Source organism: Mya arenaria, chromosome 14 (assembly GCF_026914265.1).
Source record: "Mya arenaria isolate MELC-2E11 chromosome 14, ASM2691426v1".
Classification (NCBI taxonomy): Eukaryota; Metazoa; Mollusca; class Bivalvia; order Myida; family Myidae; genus Mya; species Mya arenaria.
This window is the reverse complement of record NC_069135.1, coordinates 57,956,814-57,976,601: the sequence shown is the minus strand read 5'-3', so window position 1 is coordinate 57,976,601 and position 19,788 is coordinate 57,956,814. Positions and strand designations below refer to the sequence as shown.

The following is a 19,788-nucleotide window of genomic DNA, read 5'->3' as shown; positions in this document are numbered from 1 at the left end:
ATTTCTACTGGACCCCTGCCTTCTCTGACCCATCCTGTGTACTCTGTCAAACTTAAAGCTGTCCACAAGTTCCTGTGCCAGTTTTATCTTCTCCATCATAAAGTCCCTGATCACGCTCTCGCAGTCCTCTGGGCTAGCATTAGCTCCCTAGGCCTCCGGTATGTTGCTGAAAACCAGGTTATTGCGCATGGATTGCGCCTGAAGGTACACAAGCTCTGCCCTCATTTCTTCCTCCCTGGTTTCCAATCCCAACACCTGTTCCGATATGTTAGTTAAGTTGAAGTCCGCTGATTCGACCCGGTCCTCCACCCTGTTTATTCGCTCACTAGTCTTCTTCTCATTGTCATGTATATATGTCCAAAGTTTTTTCAAATCATTTTCAAAACTCCCCACCTTCGTTTGTAAAGTTTCCAAAGTTTGGGTCTGACTTTCCATTCTCCCATCTAGTTGTGTCAATTTAGAATTTATGCCACTTAAACATTGCATGATGTCTGCGTTGGTGGGTTCTTTGTTAACATCCGCCATGTTTGAAGATTCAAAATTCGTCACGGTATTCGATGACTCCTCATCACTCTCCAAGAAAAGATTCGTCAAAAATCCACTGTTCTCCAGATAATCTCTGTCACTAGCATATATATAAAAGAATTTGTTTGACTTAGAACTTTACTTAAACATGTATTTATCCCCTCCGGTGTTTTACTCCATGTTTCCCACTTTTCCTCAGGTTCATTGTTTACACTATCGTCGCTTGCTTTTCTACGTTTATTTCCACGTCTTCCCATGAATTAACACTATTTTTCGGAAAAGAGCGTCACTAATACTATAATTATGCCCCCCTTCGAAGAAGAGGGGTATATTGCTTTGCACAGGTATGTCGGTATGTCGGTCGGTCGGTCGGTCCGTCGGTCCGTTGGTAGACCAAAGCTTGTCCGAGTGATAACTCAACAATTCCTGGACGTATGGTCATCAAACTTTACATGAAGGTTGGGCCTGACCAGTAGATGACCCCTATTGATTTTGGGGGTCATCGGGTCAAAGGTCAAGGTCACAGTGACCTTTAATGGTAAAATAATTTTAAAGCTTGTCCGAGTGATAACTCAACAATGCCTGCACCCATGGCCCTCAAACTAGACATGGAGGTTGGGCCTGTCCAGTAGATGACCCCTATTGTTTTTGGGGGTCATCAGGCCAAAGGTCAAGGTCACAGTGACCTTGAATGGTAAAAGGTTGTCCGAGTGATAACGTGACAATGCCTGCACCCATGGCCCTCAAACTTGACTTGGAGGTTGGGCCTGACCAGTAGCTGACCCCTATTTTTTGGGGGGGCTCAATGGGTCAAAGGTCACAGTGACCTTGAATGGTAAAAAGTTGTTCGAGTGATTACTCAACAATGCCTGCACCCATGGCCCTCAAACTTGACTTGGAGGTTGAGCTTGACCAGTAGATGACCCCTATTGTTTTTGGGGGTCATTGGGCCAAAGGTCAAGGTCACAGTGACCTTGAATGGTAAAAGGTTGTCCGATTGATAACTCAACAATGCCTGCACCCATGGCCCTCAAACTTGACTTGGAGAATTGGCCTGACCAGGAGATGACCCCTATGGTTTTTGGGGGTCATCTAGCCAAAGGTCAAGGTCACAGTGACCTGGAATGGTAAAAGGTTGTCCGAGTGATAACTCGACAATGCCTGCACCCATGGCCCTCAAACTTGGCATGGAGGTTGGGCCTGACCAGTAGATGACCCCTATTGATTTTTGGGGTCAAAGGTCAAGGTCACAGTGACCTTGAAAGCAAACTCGACAATTCTTGGACCAAACTTGACATGAAGGTTGGGCCTGCCCAGTAGATGACCCCTATTGACTTTGGGGGTCATCAGGCCAAGGTCAATGTCACAGTAACCTTTAACGAAATTTTTTTAACAAATCTTCCCCCACTGATATTTCAACAATGCCTGAACCTATGATCAATAAACTTGACATGGATGTTAAGCCTGACAAGTATATCACCCTTATTGATTTTAGGATTCATAGAGCCAAAGGTCAAGGTCACAGTGATCTTGAATGGTAAAAGGTTGTCCGAGTGATAACTCAACAATGCCTGAACCCATGGCCTTCAAACTTGACTTGGAGTTGCATCTGACTTGTAGATGACCCCTTATGATTTAAGGGGTCATCGGGTCAAAGGTCAAGGTCACAGTGACCTTGAACGAAAAGAACTTGTCTTGTGATAACTTGACAATGCCTGCACCCATGGCCCTCAAACTTGACATTTCGGTTTCTGGTAACCAGCTGATGACTCTGGATTTTGAGTTCATAGAGTCAAAGGTCATGACGGTCATAACACACTTTATCCTCACACTTTAATGGTCATAATCTTAAAACAGCAACAAATCAGCTGTCATTTCGGTCCATGCATATTTCATTCAATTGTCCATATAATCCTGACAACATGGCGCTCAGGGGGGCATAATGTTTGACAAACATCTCTTGTTAGCATATCTGTTACAAATTTATTTAAGTTTAGTCCAGTTTTCCAAAGAAAAAACACAAAATCTAGCCGAGCTCGAATTTTTGACTTCTTCACCTGATCACGTGACATTCAGAATCCACATCGTCCCATTAACCTTATTTAAATTATTTTTTTCAATTTCAACACCAGGACTGCCATCTCCAAATGAGGATCCAGGTTAATCTCATTTGAAAAAAAAGTATATTTTTGCGCTGTTTTGAGACATTTTTTTTTCAAAATTAATAAATGTAAATAAATCTCATGGAATGAATGTTTTTGCTGATGTTTTAATTGTGTTTGTTTCATATTGTTTGAATCATTTACGCGTAAAAAAATTCTGAAAATAAAAGCCTTTTTTTAAAACACGTTTTCGAATTTTCGCTGAATAAAATCCCTGCCATTGCTATATTATAACCAAGTTCAATAACCAGAGGTTGATTACTAAATGCTGATATTCCAAGTACACGCTATTGATGCCTCAGCTGTCCGCATAGAATAAAACCAAACAAGATTAATACTGTTGGGTCTGTTCATGGTACCTGCTTTTACTTGCCCAATTCCGACCAGAGTCTGATCTGTGTCTGCTTAAGTCACACAATGGCAAATGGTGTCCATTTTAAAATGTCGACAGCAGCCAATGGATGCAGACAGTAGACATGGAAAGTGTGCCCATGGAATATCGGCCTAAACTAGTATACACTTAACAATGCACTTCACAACCTTGGTAATAGGTTAACTTTGTTGTACAATCTTTACATTATTACAACATCAATATGGGAATGGAAAAACTAAGGCGGAGCTAAAGCATTCAGTAACTAGCATGCAGAGGCGGAGCTAAAGCATTCAGTAACTAGCATGCAGAGGTGGAGCTAAAGCATTCAGTAACTAGCATGCAGAGGTGGAGCTAAAGCATTCAGTAACTAGCATGCAGATAAATTACAGTGCTATCAACAAAAATATACTGCACGGTTGTGGTTGGAGCAACTTAAAATTACAAGTTAGTTACAGAAGTTGCTGACTAAACCTGAGGCCCCAGGCAATTTCTCGAAACTTCTTATTTCAATTAGCCGAAATACATACTGAAATTGAATTTTGATAAATGAAAAATGGTGTATGTAATTATCATGAAGATAATTTCTATCTAAAGTATAAAAACTCTTAAAGAAGTTAATATTATTCAATTTATTGAAAACCTAAAATAATGAGATTAGCTCAAACTTTTTGGTAATAGATTTGTAAAAGCAACAGCCTTATTGTACATCAATGTTCTCACATGCCAACACCTTCAGCTATAAGTATTATAATCAGGCCTCCAAAAAACCAACAATTTGCTGTCTGGACCGGTTTTGACCATGCCGGACCAATTTCAGTAACAGAAAATGTTTAAAAAATCAGTCAGAAATTTGTCCAAAACTGCTAAGTTAGGGAAAGTTGTACGATATTGGGTAATCGGTTAAAGAAGTACATATATAACAGATTAATTGATGCACAAAATCCCTAAAATTTCCTTAAAAGTGAATCGATATGTAAACAACATTTAAAAGAAAAACGTATATACTAATCAAACTCATGCTGAAAATGTTCATTGAAAATATAAATGAAATCGTTACATCTTTGTTTTTTCCAGGTACGTTGACCCGATGCCTTGAAAGCCTCGAAAGAGTCGAGCAGGAACACCCGGATAGCAACTCCACCACAGAGGCACTCAAACAGGTATGTTATCGCATCCGACGTATTTTACTTGTAATAGTTGAGGCACCCACAGCCTGCGATAATAAGACTATTCACAAGCACTTTAGTGCAAGTGTATTATTTCTTTCACATGGTCTGTGGATGATTTAACTGTTTTATGGTGTGTTGTCAATGACAATGTTCAATAAAAATTGTGGGTTAAATTTAATAGCATTGTAACTTATTGGCACAGTAGTTATTGAATGGTTGATCGGCCCATTCTAATATTGTTATCACTCTGATATGGAAAGTTAATGTGTTGACCAAATCAAAGAGACCCCGCTCAAACGATTAGTGCAACTAAAGTTTATGTAATTTGTTTTAACATTCTTAGCTTGTTGGTATTCCGAAGAAAACAGTCGAGTTTTTGGTGATAGCCATCAAGGTGTCACCGTAATGGCTTGTAAATACATAAACCTTCACCTTCGAAATAACACAAAGAATTGTGAAGCCATTTAAGTTATTCACATGAAACTTAGACCGTACGTTGCAAGAAACAATATGCACATGGGTAGCAAGGGCTTAACTCTGGAATAAGTAATGTTTGAATTATTTCCCTTTATTGACTGAAAAAACAACACCAGAAGAGCAGGAGACCATTCTAACCACAATTATGCACGTTTAGGGAACTTCACAATTCACATGAATTATTATTTTTTGTTGTCGTTTTTCTGACTGTGATTTAGTCCCTTTAAGCCACTATTTTCTTTGTCCATCAGTATTGACCATGGTTGTGTATAACCCAGCATTTGGACAAGGTCTGATCACCAGGTGTGATGACCACAGTAACAAATTAACCCAGCATTTGGACAAGTTGTGTGCATTGCTTGTTATCATTTAAATCAAAGAGTTGTATATTATTGATATGATGCATATAGTCTTAATTCATATGAATGACAAAGGTGATTAGCCATATATCTAAAATTGCCTTGGAGGTTTTATTATAATTTTACCTGACCTGTCTATGTAATATAGGTTACGGGGTTAGTAGGAGACCCGATATGGGATTTACAGGGCAAAGGAAACCATATTGGATGAGAGCAAAGCTTGAACCCGAATATGGTTTCCTGTGCCCAGAATATCCCATATCGGGTCACCTACTTAATAAGCCCCATAACATATATATCACACTGACAACCTGTAAACATGTTTTAATGTTTCATTAATATTCATCAAAATATTCATCGGAATCGGAAAATAGACACCATTTTGGTACGATATAAATTTGGTGACCCAATATGGAAAAATCTGTTAACATGTGAAATGTTTCATTCATTCATTGGAATCGGAAAATCAATGATGCCATTTTGGTAAGATATGAATTTGGTGACCCAATATATGGAATCATATGGGGTCACCATGTGACCAGTCCTGGACCAATGGCGTTGCGTCATTTATGTTGGAGGCGTTATATATTTAAATCTATGCCCCATTTTTTATGATTATTAAATTTCATACAACAATATCATTATGGCATTTATTTCTTCCATACTGTTTTTTCTGTAATCAATTCAATTCTATTCAATGTACATACATTTCAAAATCTGTTTTTCTTTTCAAAAATCATGTTTGGTTTCTTTTAAAGCTGCACTCTCACAGATTTACCATTTTGACAACCTTTTTATTTTTTGGCGTGGAATGAGTCAATTTCCACGTAAAAATCTGTAAACCAGTGATATAAGACTGCTGACAAAATATCAGATGGCAGATTTACAGATTTACGTCCGAAAATTATTATTATATGGCTAAAAGTGTAACTAATGGTTTAAGAAAAATGCATAAAACATCATTTTTTGAACCTTATATGAGAATCTGCAATCTGATGTTTTGTCAGCAGTCTTATACCACTGGTTTTCCTGCACTTTCGCATAAATTGGCTGGTTTGAAGACAAAAAATAAAACAGTTGTCAAAATGTTTAATCTGTGAGAGTGCAGCTTTAACAAATAATAGAAAATATATATTCTTGTTTTCTTTTCTTAATATAATTTAAGCCCCTGTTGATATGAGCTGAAAAAAAGAATGAAATTTAAATGGTAAAGAGAAAATAACTTAAAGCTGCACTCTCACAGATATACAATTTTACATCTTTTTTTGTCTTGGAAAGAGCAAATTTTTGCGTAAATATCTGCAAACCAATGATATAAGATTGCTGACAAAAAGTCAGATTGTAGATTTTCATATTTCCGTTTGAAATTTAAAGTAAAAATGCATAAAACATCAATTTTTGAACTAAAATATAAAAACCTGTGATCTTTTTTTGCAGCAGTCTTATATAACTAGTTTCCATTAATTTTCGCTAAAATTTGCTTGTTCCAAGACAAAAAATAAAAAAAAAGTTGTCAAAACGTTCATTCTGTAAGAGTGCAGCTTTAATATGTCATAGTTTTGTTATTTTGTGAAATATTTATAAGTACTAAACTTAAGCTAGTAATTAAGTTAAAACCATGATTAAGGAAACAAAACAATATGACCTTGTTGTTAAATGGGGTTTTCCATTCATTATTCCACCACTTGAAAAAGTGCAAAATATTACCCTGCGCCCACTTCCCCCCCCCCCATTTTTTTTCTTTTTTTATGTTGATATTTGAGAATAAAAGTAATAAAATACCGTCAAAATGCACCATTTGGATTGTTAAACATTTCTATGGGGAGTAATTACCCCCCACCCCCCTTGAAACATTTTAAGCCATATAAATTATGGTAATAGGGTTAAAATGGGTGTCAAAAGTTTGCACCCCTATTAGTTATGTCCCCTTTAACGCTGATTCCTGAACCCGCCCCTGGACATTAAGATTATAATCTCAACTTACAACTAGAACCTTATATCTAAAACACTGTCTTGGCCGTAGATGCTATTTAAAGCTGCACAGCTCTCTCAGATTGATCGTTTTGACAAAACGGTCGATCTGTGAGAGTGCAGCTTTAAAAGAAGGACTTTCATTGTTTATGATTGTCTTTTTTAAATATTCTTCTTTGGCTAAAGTTCAAGTACTTTCACATTTGTATCATCATTACCACTGTTCATGTCTTGAGAACTACTGGATTTTTTTTTTATTCAGGCCAAAAAAAATAAAATGTTTGTTTCTGATTTTAATATTAAGGCATTTTTTTTAAAATTGGGTTTCCTGATGTATTTTTTAAAAACCCTAATTGCAGTAAACTTGTGAAACGGCTCCCTGTTCTTTTAACGAATGTCTTTAAAGTGACTCGCTCATGGTTTGTAAAATGCATTTTTTACAAAATACAATGTGGCAAATCACAAAGAGATCTAAAAAAAAAAAAACAAGTAAGCTCAGGAACCTTTCAGCAAATGTTGATATTTGCTCAAATATCGTCTTTGAAGACCATAATTTTCATTAGCGTATATAACACCATTGAACATTAATTACGGCTGTGGTGTTGAGTGATTGGTTGATTAACATTATCACATGATGTTATCAATGTATTCTTAACAGTTTAACATAACCACCACTTTTGTAAAATTCTGGTGGCTGTGTGGACTAGCAGGCTGTTCTCTAATTATTTCTTGACTTTACTGGCGTTGGTTCGAACCCCACTAAAACCAAAATATTTTTCTGCAATTTCAATACCGTAGAGTAAGATAATGATTAAATATGTGTTTTCAGATGCATTACCGGAAAAACTAATTATTGGTCCAAAAACATGAGCGAGTCACTTGAATATGATTCTCCAACATTGTAAATATCATTTGTATTTTTACATAACCTTCTTTGCATGGAGCATGAATGTAATCAATTTCAGATACTCAATGCTTCGTACCAAGTTGAGATAACAGTCCGATCAAGTTCTACTTTCATCCATTTACTCCTCCAAAGAATGAAGCAGGTAATACCATGTGACCTGGTCATGTGATCAAGTCATGTGACTGGGCAGCCTGGTGATGTTGTTTTGCAGTCAGGGAATGCCTGTTGTGCTTTAACTTATCAATAAGCATGTGCAATAATGAACGCACAATAATAAAAGTTTTATAGAAATAATGTATTTTCATTTAATCAAGAATCATATATGACATTAGCTGTAGACTAACACTGAATGCATAAAATTCTGTATTTTTCTACATAGACGTACATTCCCTAATAGATGTTCAGGGGGACTGTTTTTTGGTATTATCACACAACATAATAAGAAAAGTTTTCATGATTAAAAACCTTGTTTTAGCTCATTTGGCTGTTAGATGATATATCAGTCGGTCATTTTGTTGACATTTAATTTATACGCTTGTGTACAACTCTTAGGTTAAATAACACCAATTTTAAGTTACACAACACCAATTTTGGAGAATATTTTTTAATCACGTTCATAAAAATGACATTGCAGGGTACGTTTATTTTGAAAAATATGGTATATGTATTAGATATCTGAGATTCATAAGAAAAAAATCATGTAGGTCTGCTAGATTTGAGCATATTCAAATATATATAATTATGAGCTTTGGTATTTGATATTAATTGAGCTAAAATGTACGTCACTTTGAAATGGAAATAATATGATTGAAACTGTATCAATGGTAAATGTGCAGGCTACTCGATATGGATGGATATATAAGGTGATTGAATGTGCATCGAATGATCAAAGCTTTGGACAATCTTGGCTATGTACAGCTTATATAAAGCCTGCTTAAAACAGCCAAAAACGACCTCAAACTTAATGAGACAAAATCGTTATTCTTTTTTGTACAGGCATGCATCCCAACTTTTAACAGTCTTTAAACTATCTGCAATCGACTTCCACTTTCTACTTAGTTCCAAGTGAGGGCATGGAGGGGTAAAAAATTACCTGGATATGGGCTATTAATTATATACATACATTCAGCAGAATAATCATGTCATATAACAAAAACCATGTTGTCTGAAACAAAAATGGTTCGGATGTCTTTTTATCTTGTGTCATTTCTGTTCATATGAGCTCTGTCTTTGTGACAGAGTGGTGGTGGTTATGTCATCTATGAAAAAGTACATGGATTAAAGAAATAGCTTTATAATTTCAACAAGCAGCAGGTGAAATAGCTAACGTTACAGACCCAAAATCACAAATCATTTAGATGGTATTGCTGTATTTGTTGGGTTCCGGGTACTCATATTATTCCCAGGTGACCCCTCAAAAATGTACCCAGCTGGCGGGTTTACCTACCAAAATATACCCCTGCCGGCAGGTTCCCACCAAAATGTACCCTAGCCAGCGGGTTCCCATCAAAACGTACCCCTGCCTGTGGGTACAGGTAACCCATCCATGCCTTATAACTTGGACAATCATTCTTTCACAAAACATTCATTTCATTTTATGTAAGTCATCATTAACCCAGAAAGGTTCTTATTAAGTACACTAATTTCAACAGTACCGAGAAGTTGAGTTGGTGTATTTTGAAAGAAACAAACTTGTATCAACCTTTATGTTTAAATTGTGTCTATACATTTGTTTTGTATATTTAACAATTTTGTTCATTATTAAAGAAAAATGAAATTCCCAAATTGAGTCAAAAATTGATTCCCAATCAGAAAGTGAGACCCAAAATGGTGGAAAAAGTACTAGGCGTAAAACAGGCAATCATGGCGCTTTAAATCTTGCCAGGATTAAGACCTTCTTCTTCTTGTCTTGATTTAGAGTATTGAGACTCTTAATTGCAAATTTTAATGAATTATAAAATTGTTACTTGAAGGGCAATAATTGTAAAAATTGCTGCATATTTTTAAAATAACATTTTGTTAATATAATAATACACCCTTTTTGTTAAGAACTATTATATAAAAGATACAGTTAACATTTTGAAATTTACTTTCCTGAGTCTCATCCTCAAACTGAGACTTAAAACATTTATGAACTGAAACTCAAAATGTTAATGAACTGAGACTCAAAATGTGAAAGAACTGAGACTCAAAATGATCATAAACTGAGACTTAAAACATTTATGAACTGAGACTCAAAATGTTAATGAACTGAGACTCAAAATATGAAAGAACTGAGACTCAAAATGTAAATGAACTGAGACCTATTACCTATGTGAATGAACTGAGACTCAAAATATGAATGAACTGAGACTCAAACTGTGTATGAACTGAGACTCAAAATTATTGAACAGAGACTCAAAATGTTATTGAACAGAGACTTAAAATGATATTGAACAGATACTCAAAATGTGAATGAATATGGGCTCAGTGTATACCTACTATGATTCATGAACAAACAGCTTCCACAGTTATTATATACTGTGTATGATGTTTGTATGCTTTGCTTGGGATTACAACTTCGGAAAACAATTGTTACTCATCATTTATTTTTCAAAGCTTCAAGTAAATGTGGAAGAATATTTCTAAATTAACCTGCATTCGGAACACCTCGGCCATTTTCTATCCAAAACAAGCTTATTTTTAAAAAAATGCAGGTACATCAGTAGAAGAAGTTTATAAAATTTTAAATAATAGTATTCATTCTGTGTATAGTGTATTTTGTATGACTCAGTTTGAATCAATCGCAAGCCATTATTGTATTATTGTATAAATAAGGAAGAGTCTCAAGAGTAAAGTCATTATGTTTAACTTCTAAATTGAAATTTCTATGTGGTTTGACTTGGAGCGTATGCTGTTTTACTTGGAGCGTAGTAAAATGTAAAGAAGTCAAAATACTTCTGAGGTTGTTGTTCATAGAAAATGGCCGAGGTAATCCAAATATATTAACCTGCTTTGCTCCATCAGATGATAATCACAGCCTATAGGCTTGAATTAGAAATGGAAAACACTTGCAGACAGTCAATACGACGTAAAATGAGGAAGGTAATCAGTTTGAAAGATATGGTGTACTCTTTGGGACAAGTCTTTTAACAGTGAGTTTAGCGAGGTCTAAGCGTTTCCTCCCAATACTCCACAACGCAGTCTGTGTATACCAGGTGATACATTTCGTCATAAATGTTTTCTTCCAAGGCAATATTTTGCTTTAAATAAAGATAACTTCACCATTTTAAATCATACACTGCACAGTCTACGCCACTCACAGAGCACTGACTTTGGTCCTTTACCAAAGTTTGATTGAGCGTTAAGTTTTTCCTAAACGAACCTTTGCACAAAACCACTGCCTGATGGATCACTGTCAAAACATTAATCTGGAAACAGGTTTGTCGAAGTGTTTGAGGAAACTAATCACCTCATCAAACTCTGGTAATAAGCCAATGGCGGGGCTCTTTAAGTGGCATTGTCTGCCCTTCATTTAATATTAAATGATAAAGATAAAGGGAAGCTTATTTTGTCTTTATATGCACCAGTCAATTTTAACCCCCCCCCCCCAGGTCCGGGGAATAGCGGGGACTTAGTCTTCCGGGCAAGCCAAGCCTGTGTAAACAGGGGACGAACTGCTGGTAAAATCCCTGCCTAATGCCCCGTACCCCAGGGACTCTAGGTAAGGACCATTCCCTGCTATTTTTGGCGCAAAGACAAAACCACCACATTCACCCGACACTGCAGGACCACCTGAAAGGTAAAAACACAGCCCATTTCCCCCGCTATCCACGGTGTACCCCCGGACCTGGGGGGGGGGGGCATGGTGACAATTGACTGGTGCATTATTCAAACCAAAGTATTGCCTTGCGACGTTTATGATGTAATTTATCACGTGGTATACACACACTGGCAACACAATACCTCACTAATGTGAGAGATTAATAATTGTATTAATTTTTTAGCACTATTTATATCAATGTACATTATAAACTTTGCGGAGACTAAAATACAAGTCCTAATGGTACACCATAAATATTGAAGCCGATGGGCATGTTTAAAAATACTGCGCTGTGCATTTGCTGCGGCGCCTTCTTGGAACGTTTACAAATATTTACAGAGCCTTGCGTTTTCTTAGAAGAAAATAATATAATCTGGTTATATGTATGCACTTGATGCATTTTTTCTGCTTAAAGGGGCACATAATAGGGTGTTCAAAAAATCAAACAAACTTTGAAATAAATGCATTATCATGTTGAACTCATTGGTCTTACATAAAAGATCAAATTAAAAAAAAAACGCATATCATTTAGGTACATATAAAAAAATATGAACCATTTTTTATTTTTGTTTATATTTATTCAGCTATGTGGCCACAAATTCCACAGTTGAAAAAAACACCAAAATTTATTACTATTATTTTTTATCTGTAACTAATAAATCATATGCATGTTTTTGATGTCAGATCATTAAAGTCAGTGAATGAGTTAAACATGATAATTCATTAATTTAAAAATATCAAAAAGATTTTTTGGGGCATCAACCTTTAATTTGTGCACCTTTCAAAATAAATTACTATATGGTAATTAAATTTACAATGTACAGAGAGTGCATAAACTTATAAATCATCTTTTAAATGTTATGGAAATATATGCATGACTTTCTGTGTACCAATTCATAGTAAATAATAATTGTTTATAAAAACAAACCCTTAAGCATTACATTTTCTTGAAAAAAACAACAACATAGGCCCAATAATTTATTGCTCAGAAATTTGTTAAAGTTAACAATGGTTAACAATGTGATAAACGACATAGTCCTTATTTTTTTAATGTGAAATATTTTATGATGTGTTCATATATATATAATTAAAACAAATACGGTTTAACAATTGTCTCAAATCTTGTTAATCTTCCTGCGGATCATAAATGTATCTGTGAATTTTCCAGATTTATACAGATTTGAAAGTTAACAAGGATGACATTAAAGCGGCAAGACACCAGATTGTCCGAAAATCGGCAAATGCCGTATTTCCTCAAATCAAGCCTAGAATTGTCAATGCCAGCTAGAAGGGGTCAATGAAATGTCACTTTTTAAATTACATGGTTAAAATAAAAAAAAGCAAAAATCTTATGTTAAAAATTGCTGTCTCATCTGTGTTTTCCCATTTAAAAAAGCGTATACTGGTTTTCAAGTTTAATTTATATCTGTTTATGAGTACAGATAAATATACTGATGCTATTTTTAAACTTACTGGGATTTACATGGTAGACAACCATAGTAAATTTCGAATTGAATTTTGTTTATGCTCAAAAACTGCGAAAGATCCATGAATGTTTGTGTTTTAAGTGATGTGATACATCAGAAAGTAAGATTCAATGCGTTGTACACAACGATGTCAATTTTTAAGTTTTTGACAATTTGTCTTTTTTATCTTGCAATAAATTTATTGTATCATCTGGTGTCTTTTAATTAATAGCACCTTTAACATAATTGTTAACTTTGACAAAGTTCTGAACAATAAATGGGTCCATCGTTTGTTTCCCCGAGATTAAAACATAAGCTTCTTGTTTTGGAGATTATTTATTTATATATAAGAATTACTACTGTAACTAAATATATATCTCTTATATCTTAATATGAGGTTCTATGTTTTCAATTGATATTATACGTGTACTTTCAAAACTTGCTTAACAATTGTCTATTGCATAATCATTTCTTCACTCAGGTTCATAATAATAAAAAAATATTCATTTTAAGGTTAATGTTCATATAACAGCATCCGGATTAAGTTTGCAAATCCGGAATTTTTGCAAAACTTATTTTTATTTATTTTTCACCCAATGTTTTTTATTTTTGTATTTTTAAAATGTGTTAGGTAATACTAATAAGAGATATTTTTTGTTTCCTGAAATTTAATTTAGAAATATGTTTTTTTGGCATTTAAAGTCAACTTTTCCAATGGGAGTCCCATTGGAAAATGGCCTTCCCATTGGAAAATGGCTTTTTCAAGCTTTTCCAATTGGAAAACTGGCTCTATTAAAATTGTGGGAGAATTTGGAACATAATTTTTAAAATTGAAATTGACTGTTTAATTAAGAATATTTTACACTCACTACATGAAAAATAATATATTCATTAAAAATGAAGAACCGATAGATTCATTTAAGGCATTTGTTTGCGAATCCTTCCCATGAGTGAATCTTTCCAATTGGAGGATTCCCACATTCAAAGTGGGAAAGTATGAACATTGGAAAATTCCAATTGGAATATTTGGTTAATGGGAACATTCCAATTGGAGAATAAAGTTCAGTTTTAAAATGGGAAATTTCCAATTGGAAGGACAGGTAAGATTTTGTAATGGGAACATGTAGGAAATGGGAATAAAGAAAAATATTGCCATATTTAAAGCAAAAATTAGCAAAATGACACTTCTTACAATGTCCTTACCTGTCAACTGTCGACTTATCCATATTCCTCATCGCTGCTAAACTATACAATGGTTAGCATGACGTCTAACCATCGTATTGCTTCATTAACCCTGTATAAGATACTAGTACAATTTTTTATCCGATTGAAAAAAAAGACAAACAAAAAAATCCATCTTTCATCAATGTCACAAAAACGCTGTCGTTAAGCTTGATTACAAACATCTTGCCATTTAACCGATTATTTTCAAGGTTAAAGGCAACTAAAATTTGGTCAAGAATTAGCATTAATGAAGTTCTTTGAAGTCGAAGATATAAACTTTTTTACACTTCTATCTTTGTAGACCACATGATTATGTTCATATATTTACACAAATTATAAAGGAGTCGGAGAGGTGATGGAGATCTATTGTATGAAAAGGCTTAATTTATGGTATTTATGGGTAAAAATAGTGAAGGAACGACTCGCCATACTGTCATTATTTCATGTACATTGTGCTATATGAAATTATTCTCGTTCACCAGAGTGATGGTGCCATGCGTTATACATTTGATTTATCACTATCAAACCTCTTGTAAATGAGAATGTGTGAATATGGTGTTGATAAATCAATGAATGGTTTAAAAAATAAACATTTTGAATTTTAAAAAAAAGAAGCCTGAACTTGAAGAATACTGCCATGACTAATGAGATGCAATATGCCAGGCCGCAAAAGTTTTATCAGTGAACATATTAACAGACAATTAAGATATTACATTCAAACAGGGAAAAAGTAATATGAAAACCTATCGCTGTCGCTAAAGTAATGCACCAGTCAATGGTAAGCATCCCCCCCACCCCAGGTCCGGGGGGACAGTCGGTGGTTTTGTGTTCGCGCCAAAATAGCGGGGAATTGGCCTTGGACCGACTGTGTAGCTCAGGGAATTTGGTCGAAGCGCTAGCGGTTTAAGCGCCCGGCGTGCGCCACCTCTAAAATAATCGAAGTTTACTGTTTTCATCAATATCGGAGAAACAAAGGTAATAAAATAAGCTCATAATGCACCATTTCCGACTACATACATGAGGGAGTAACCCCAAATTCCCGTAAAACAGTTTATGCCATATACTTTCGGTTCTGAGGGAGGAGCACATGTCAAAAGTTGCGCCCCTAAGTTACTACCCCTCTAACATCAATTCCTGGATCCGCACCTGCGATGTGCCATGTTTCCGCAACCTGGGAGATTTAATAAAAACGCTTCTGTTTCTGGGGCTGTGATTACGAAGTTCGTAATCACTGGTTCTGCTGTAATAAACCAAGATGATACTTGACTTCTACTACTACAAGTTACCTAGATTCACGTGCATTATTTAGCACGTTATTGCTATGTGTTTCACAAGATTTATACCCTGTGTACTGCTAATATTTAGCATTCTAAAACATTTATTGTTGAATAAGATTTTAGCTGATAGCTATTTTCTATTTGTCTGAAGATGATGAAAAACATAATCTTATATATTCAACCTCAAGTCAGTTTCCTAGTCTGAATTTTGAGAGGATACAAAAAGTATTCCTGGTGGGTACAACCTTTAAGGTAAAAGACAGACACAAATACATGCATGCCATACTTTTGAGAGGCTTTGCAGTGGATTTTAGTCTGAATTCCAGGGAATATTGGTCTAAAGTCCAGCGGATTTTGGTCTTAACAATATCAACATTTATTATTTAAGACTAAATACAGAAATTTGAATGCATATTTACTTATATTTATTTAATGATCTAGAATACATACAATAAAAGAATAAATAATATATTATGAAATTATAATCAATTGTCAATGCATATGATAAATAAATAATACATAAAACAAGAGGGCCATGATGGCCTTGAGTAAAAGAGTTTAACCTTTGTTATTAATATAGCTTGTTTCTCAAAGAATATTGAACAAGAGCTGTCAAAGTATGTGACAAATGCCCCCCAATGTGACATTGATCTATGAACAAGTACATAACAAGAGCACCGCGAAACGGAGCATTATACGCCCGAAGAAGATTCGGCTTGAGGTCCTTTTAATGTAGTGATGATTTGTATAAAGTTATTTGAAAATCGCTTTATTAGTTACCAAGTTATGGCCTGTACACGGAATTGCTAACGGACGAGTAACAAAGATGTGGCCCGGACACAGAATTGCTTATGCCCCCCATGGTGATTCTAGTCTTTGAGGTATGGACCTGGAAATTGCGCGCGACACATCCTTTTAATGTAGTGATGATTTGTATAAAGCTATTTGAAAATCGCTTTATTAGTTACCAAGTTATGGCCTGGACACGGAATTGCTAACGGACGAGTAACAAAGATGTGGCCCGGAAACAGAATTGCTAACGCCCCCCCATGGTGATTCTAGTCTTTGAGGTATGGACCTGGTAATTGCGCGTGACACATCCTTTTGGACACGGAATTGCTAACAGACGAGTAACAAAGATGTGGCCAGGACACAGAATTGCTAACGCCCCCCATTGGTGATTCTAGTCTTTGATTTATGGCCTGGACATGGAATTGCTAAAGTCCCCCCCATTGCTAACGGACGAGTAACAAAGATGTGGCCAGGACACAGAATTGCTAACGCCCCCCATTGGTGATTCTAGTCTTTGAGTTATGGCTTGGACATGGAATTGCTAACGTCCCCCCCATGGTGATTCTAGACTTTGAGGTATGGACCTGGAAATTGCATGTGACACATCCTTTTAATGTAGTGATGATTTGTATAAAGTTATTTGAAAATCACTTTATTAGTAACAAAGATGTGGCCGGACACAGAATTGCTAACGCCCCCCCCCCCATGGTGATTCTAGTGTTTGAGGTATGGACCTGGAAATTGCGCGCGACACATCCTTTTAATGTAATGATGCTTTGTATAAAGTTATTTGAAAATGACTTTATTAGTGACAAAGTTGTGGCCCGACACATAATTGCTAACGCACCCCCATGGTGATTCTAGTCTTTAAGGTATGGACCTGGAAATTGCGCGCGACACATCCTTTTAATGTAGTGATGATTTGTATAAAGTTATTTGAAAATCGCTTTATTAGTTACCAAGTTACGGCCCGGACACGGAATTGCTAACGGACGGACAGATGGACAGACAGACGGACAGACGATGGAGGCCATAACATAATACGACCCTTCGGGCGTATAAAAAGTTTATCTTGCCTGTATGTGTCAAATACATATTGCAAGTTATATTAAATTGCCTCTGAGCAAAAAAAAAACAATCATACTAAATGACAGCCAACACTCTTTATGTCCTCATATTCAGCATTCCATTGTGAATAAACACTTAGTGTATCTTTCACCTTAGAGGTAGGGACATGGGTCTTGCACACGACACATTGTCTTGGTATGTTGAAAACATATGGCATTTTCATTTTAAAATCTGTCCATATAAGAGAAAGTCACAGCGCGGACACGACAGCCTATAATTTCCTTCAGGTTGCCATGGCAACCAGAGTTCTGCAAGGAATTAATTTTTTTTAACAATTTTGAAAAAGCACCAACCAAGGATCATTCCTATGAAGTTTCATCAAAATTGTCCAAGCGGTTTAGGAGAAGATGATTGTAACCAATTGTTGACACTTTTCCTTTAGGTTGCCATGTCAACCAGAGTTCTAAATGGAATTAATTTCTTTGAACAATTTTGAAAAAGCACCAACCAAGGATCATTCCTATGAAGTTTCATCAAAATTGTCAAAGCGGTTTAGGAGAAGAAGATGATTATAACCAATTGTTGACATTTTCCTTTAGGTTGCCATGGCAACCGGGCCAAACAAAATTATGTGAACAAATTTAAGAGAGGTCCATGCAAGGACACTTCAAACCAAATTTGCTGAAGATCTATCAAGGGGTTCATGCGAAGAAAATGTTAAGTTTTTTTACTAATTTTAGCTCTGGTGGCCCTTAAAAGGGGCCAAACAAAATTATTTGAAAAGACCTGACAGAAGCCCATGCTAGGATGCTTCAGACTTGAAGATCCATCAAGCAGTTAATAAGATAAAGTTGTTTAAAGGTTTTTCTATTTTTTGCTCTGGTGACCCCTAAAAGGGGCCAAACAAAACCATTTGAACAAAGTTGAGAAAGGACCATGTAAGGATGCTACATATCAAGTATGGAGTCATTCTGAACTTTACTTTCAGAGGAAAAGATGTTCAGTGACAAGACAATGTAAAAACAAATGACCCCTGAGCAAGGCCAATTTGACCCCGGGACAATAATTTGAATACCTTTGGTGTAGGTCCACTAGGTAACACTATATACCAAATATGAAAGCTCTAGGTCTTATATTTTGGAGAAGAGGATTTTTAAAGTTTTATTATATAAGACTATATAAAAACAAATAACTTTCAGGGCGGGGCCAATTTTGACCCTGTGGCAATAATTTGAACAACTTTGATAGAGGTCCACAAGATGATGTTGTATACCAAATATCTAATCTCCTGGCCTTACGGTTCTGGAGAAGAATATTTTTAAAGATTTACTATATAACACTACGTAAAAACAAGGACCCCCTAGGCGGGGTCAATTTTGACCCTGTGGCAATAATTTGAACAAATCTGGTAGAGGTCCACTAGATGATGCTGTATACCAAATATCTAGGCCCTGGGCCTTACAGTTTCGGAGAAGTTTTTTAAAGATTTACTATATAACACTATGTAATGAAACTAGTGACCCCTAGGGCGGGGCCATTTTTGACCCCAGGAGAATAATATGAACAAATTTTGTAGAGGACCACTACATGATGACACATACCAATTTTCAAGGTTCTAGGCCTTGTGGTTTTTGAGAAGAAGATTTTCCCTATATAAGTCTATGTAAAACAAGTGACCCCCGGGGCAGGGCCATTTTTGACCCCAGGGGGATAGTTTTAACAATTTTGGTAGAGGACCACTAGATGATGCTATATACCAAATATTAAGGCTCTAGGCCTTGTGGTTTTGAAAAATAAGATTTTAAAAAGTTTTTCCTTTCCGTTGCCATGGCAACCAGAGTTCTGCATGTAATTCAATTCTTTGAACAATTTTCAAAGGGGACCACCCAAGGAACATTCCTGTAAAGTTTGGAAGAAATTGGCTAAGCGGTTTATGAGGAGATGTCGTTTAAAGTAAAAGTTTACGGACGGACGGACGACAGACGGACGCCGGACAAATTGTGATCACAAAAGCTCACCTTGTCATTAATTATTATAGCACTGCGCATAGTAATATACTTTTCATTTTTTCATTCCCCCCCCTCCCCCCCCCCCCCCCCGGGAATATATGGCATACACAAACCAAACTTATACTCTCAATTGTTTCAAATGAACATTATTATTTATTAACTAATTTGATTCAATTAGCATTCACATTTAGTCAAGTCACCATGATT

The 19,788-nt window shown here is 35.8% G+C and overlaps 2 protein-coding genes across 2 annotated transcripts in view; both read left to right on the top strand.

The window, feature by feature from the left end:
* The window catches only part of LOC128216826 (uncharacterized), a 125,330-nt gene that overhangs the window by 29,463 nt on the left and 76,079 nt on the right, over positions 1 to 19,788 (top strand). The gene's annotated exons all lie outside the window — the stretch shown is intronic.
* The window catches only part of LOC128216827 (dual serine/threonine and tyrosine protein kinase-like), a 52,074-nt gene continuing 35,948 nt past the window's right edge, over positions 3,663 to 19,788 (top strand). Inside the window, exons 1-2 of the mRNA XM_052923513.1 lie at positions 3,663 to 4,220; positions 8,002 to 8,085. Of these exons, the coding sequence (XP_052779473.1) occupies positions 4,077 to 4,220; positions 8,002 to 8,085 (228 nt within the window). The 5' untranslated portion in view covers positions 3,663 to 4,076. The remainder of the gene's footprint in view (positions 4,221 to 8,001; positions 8,086 to 19,788) is intronic.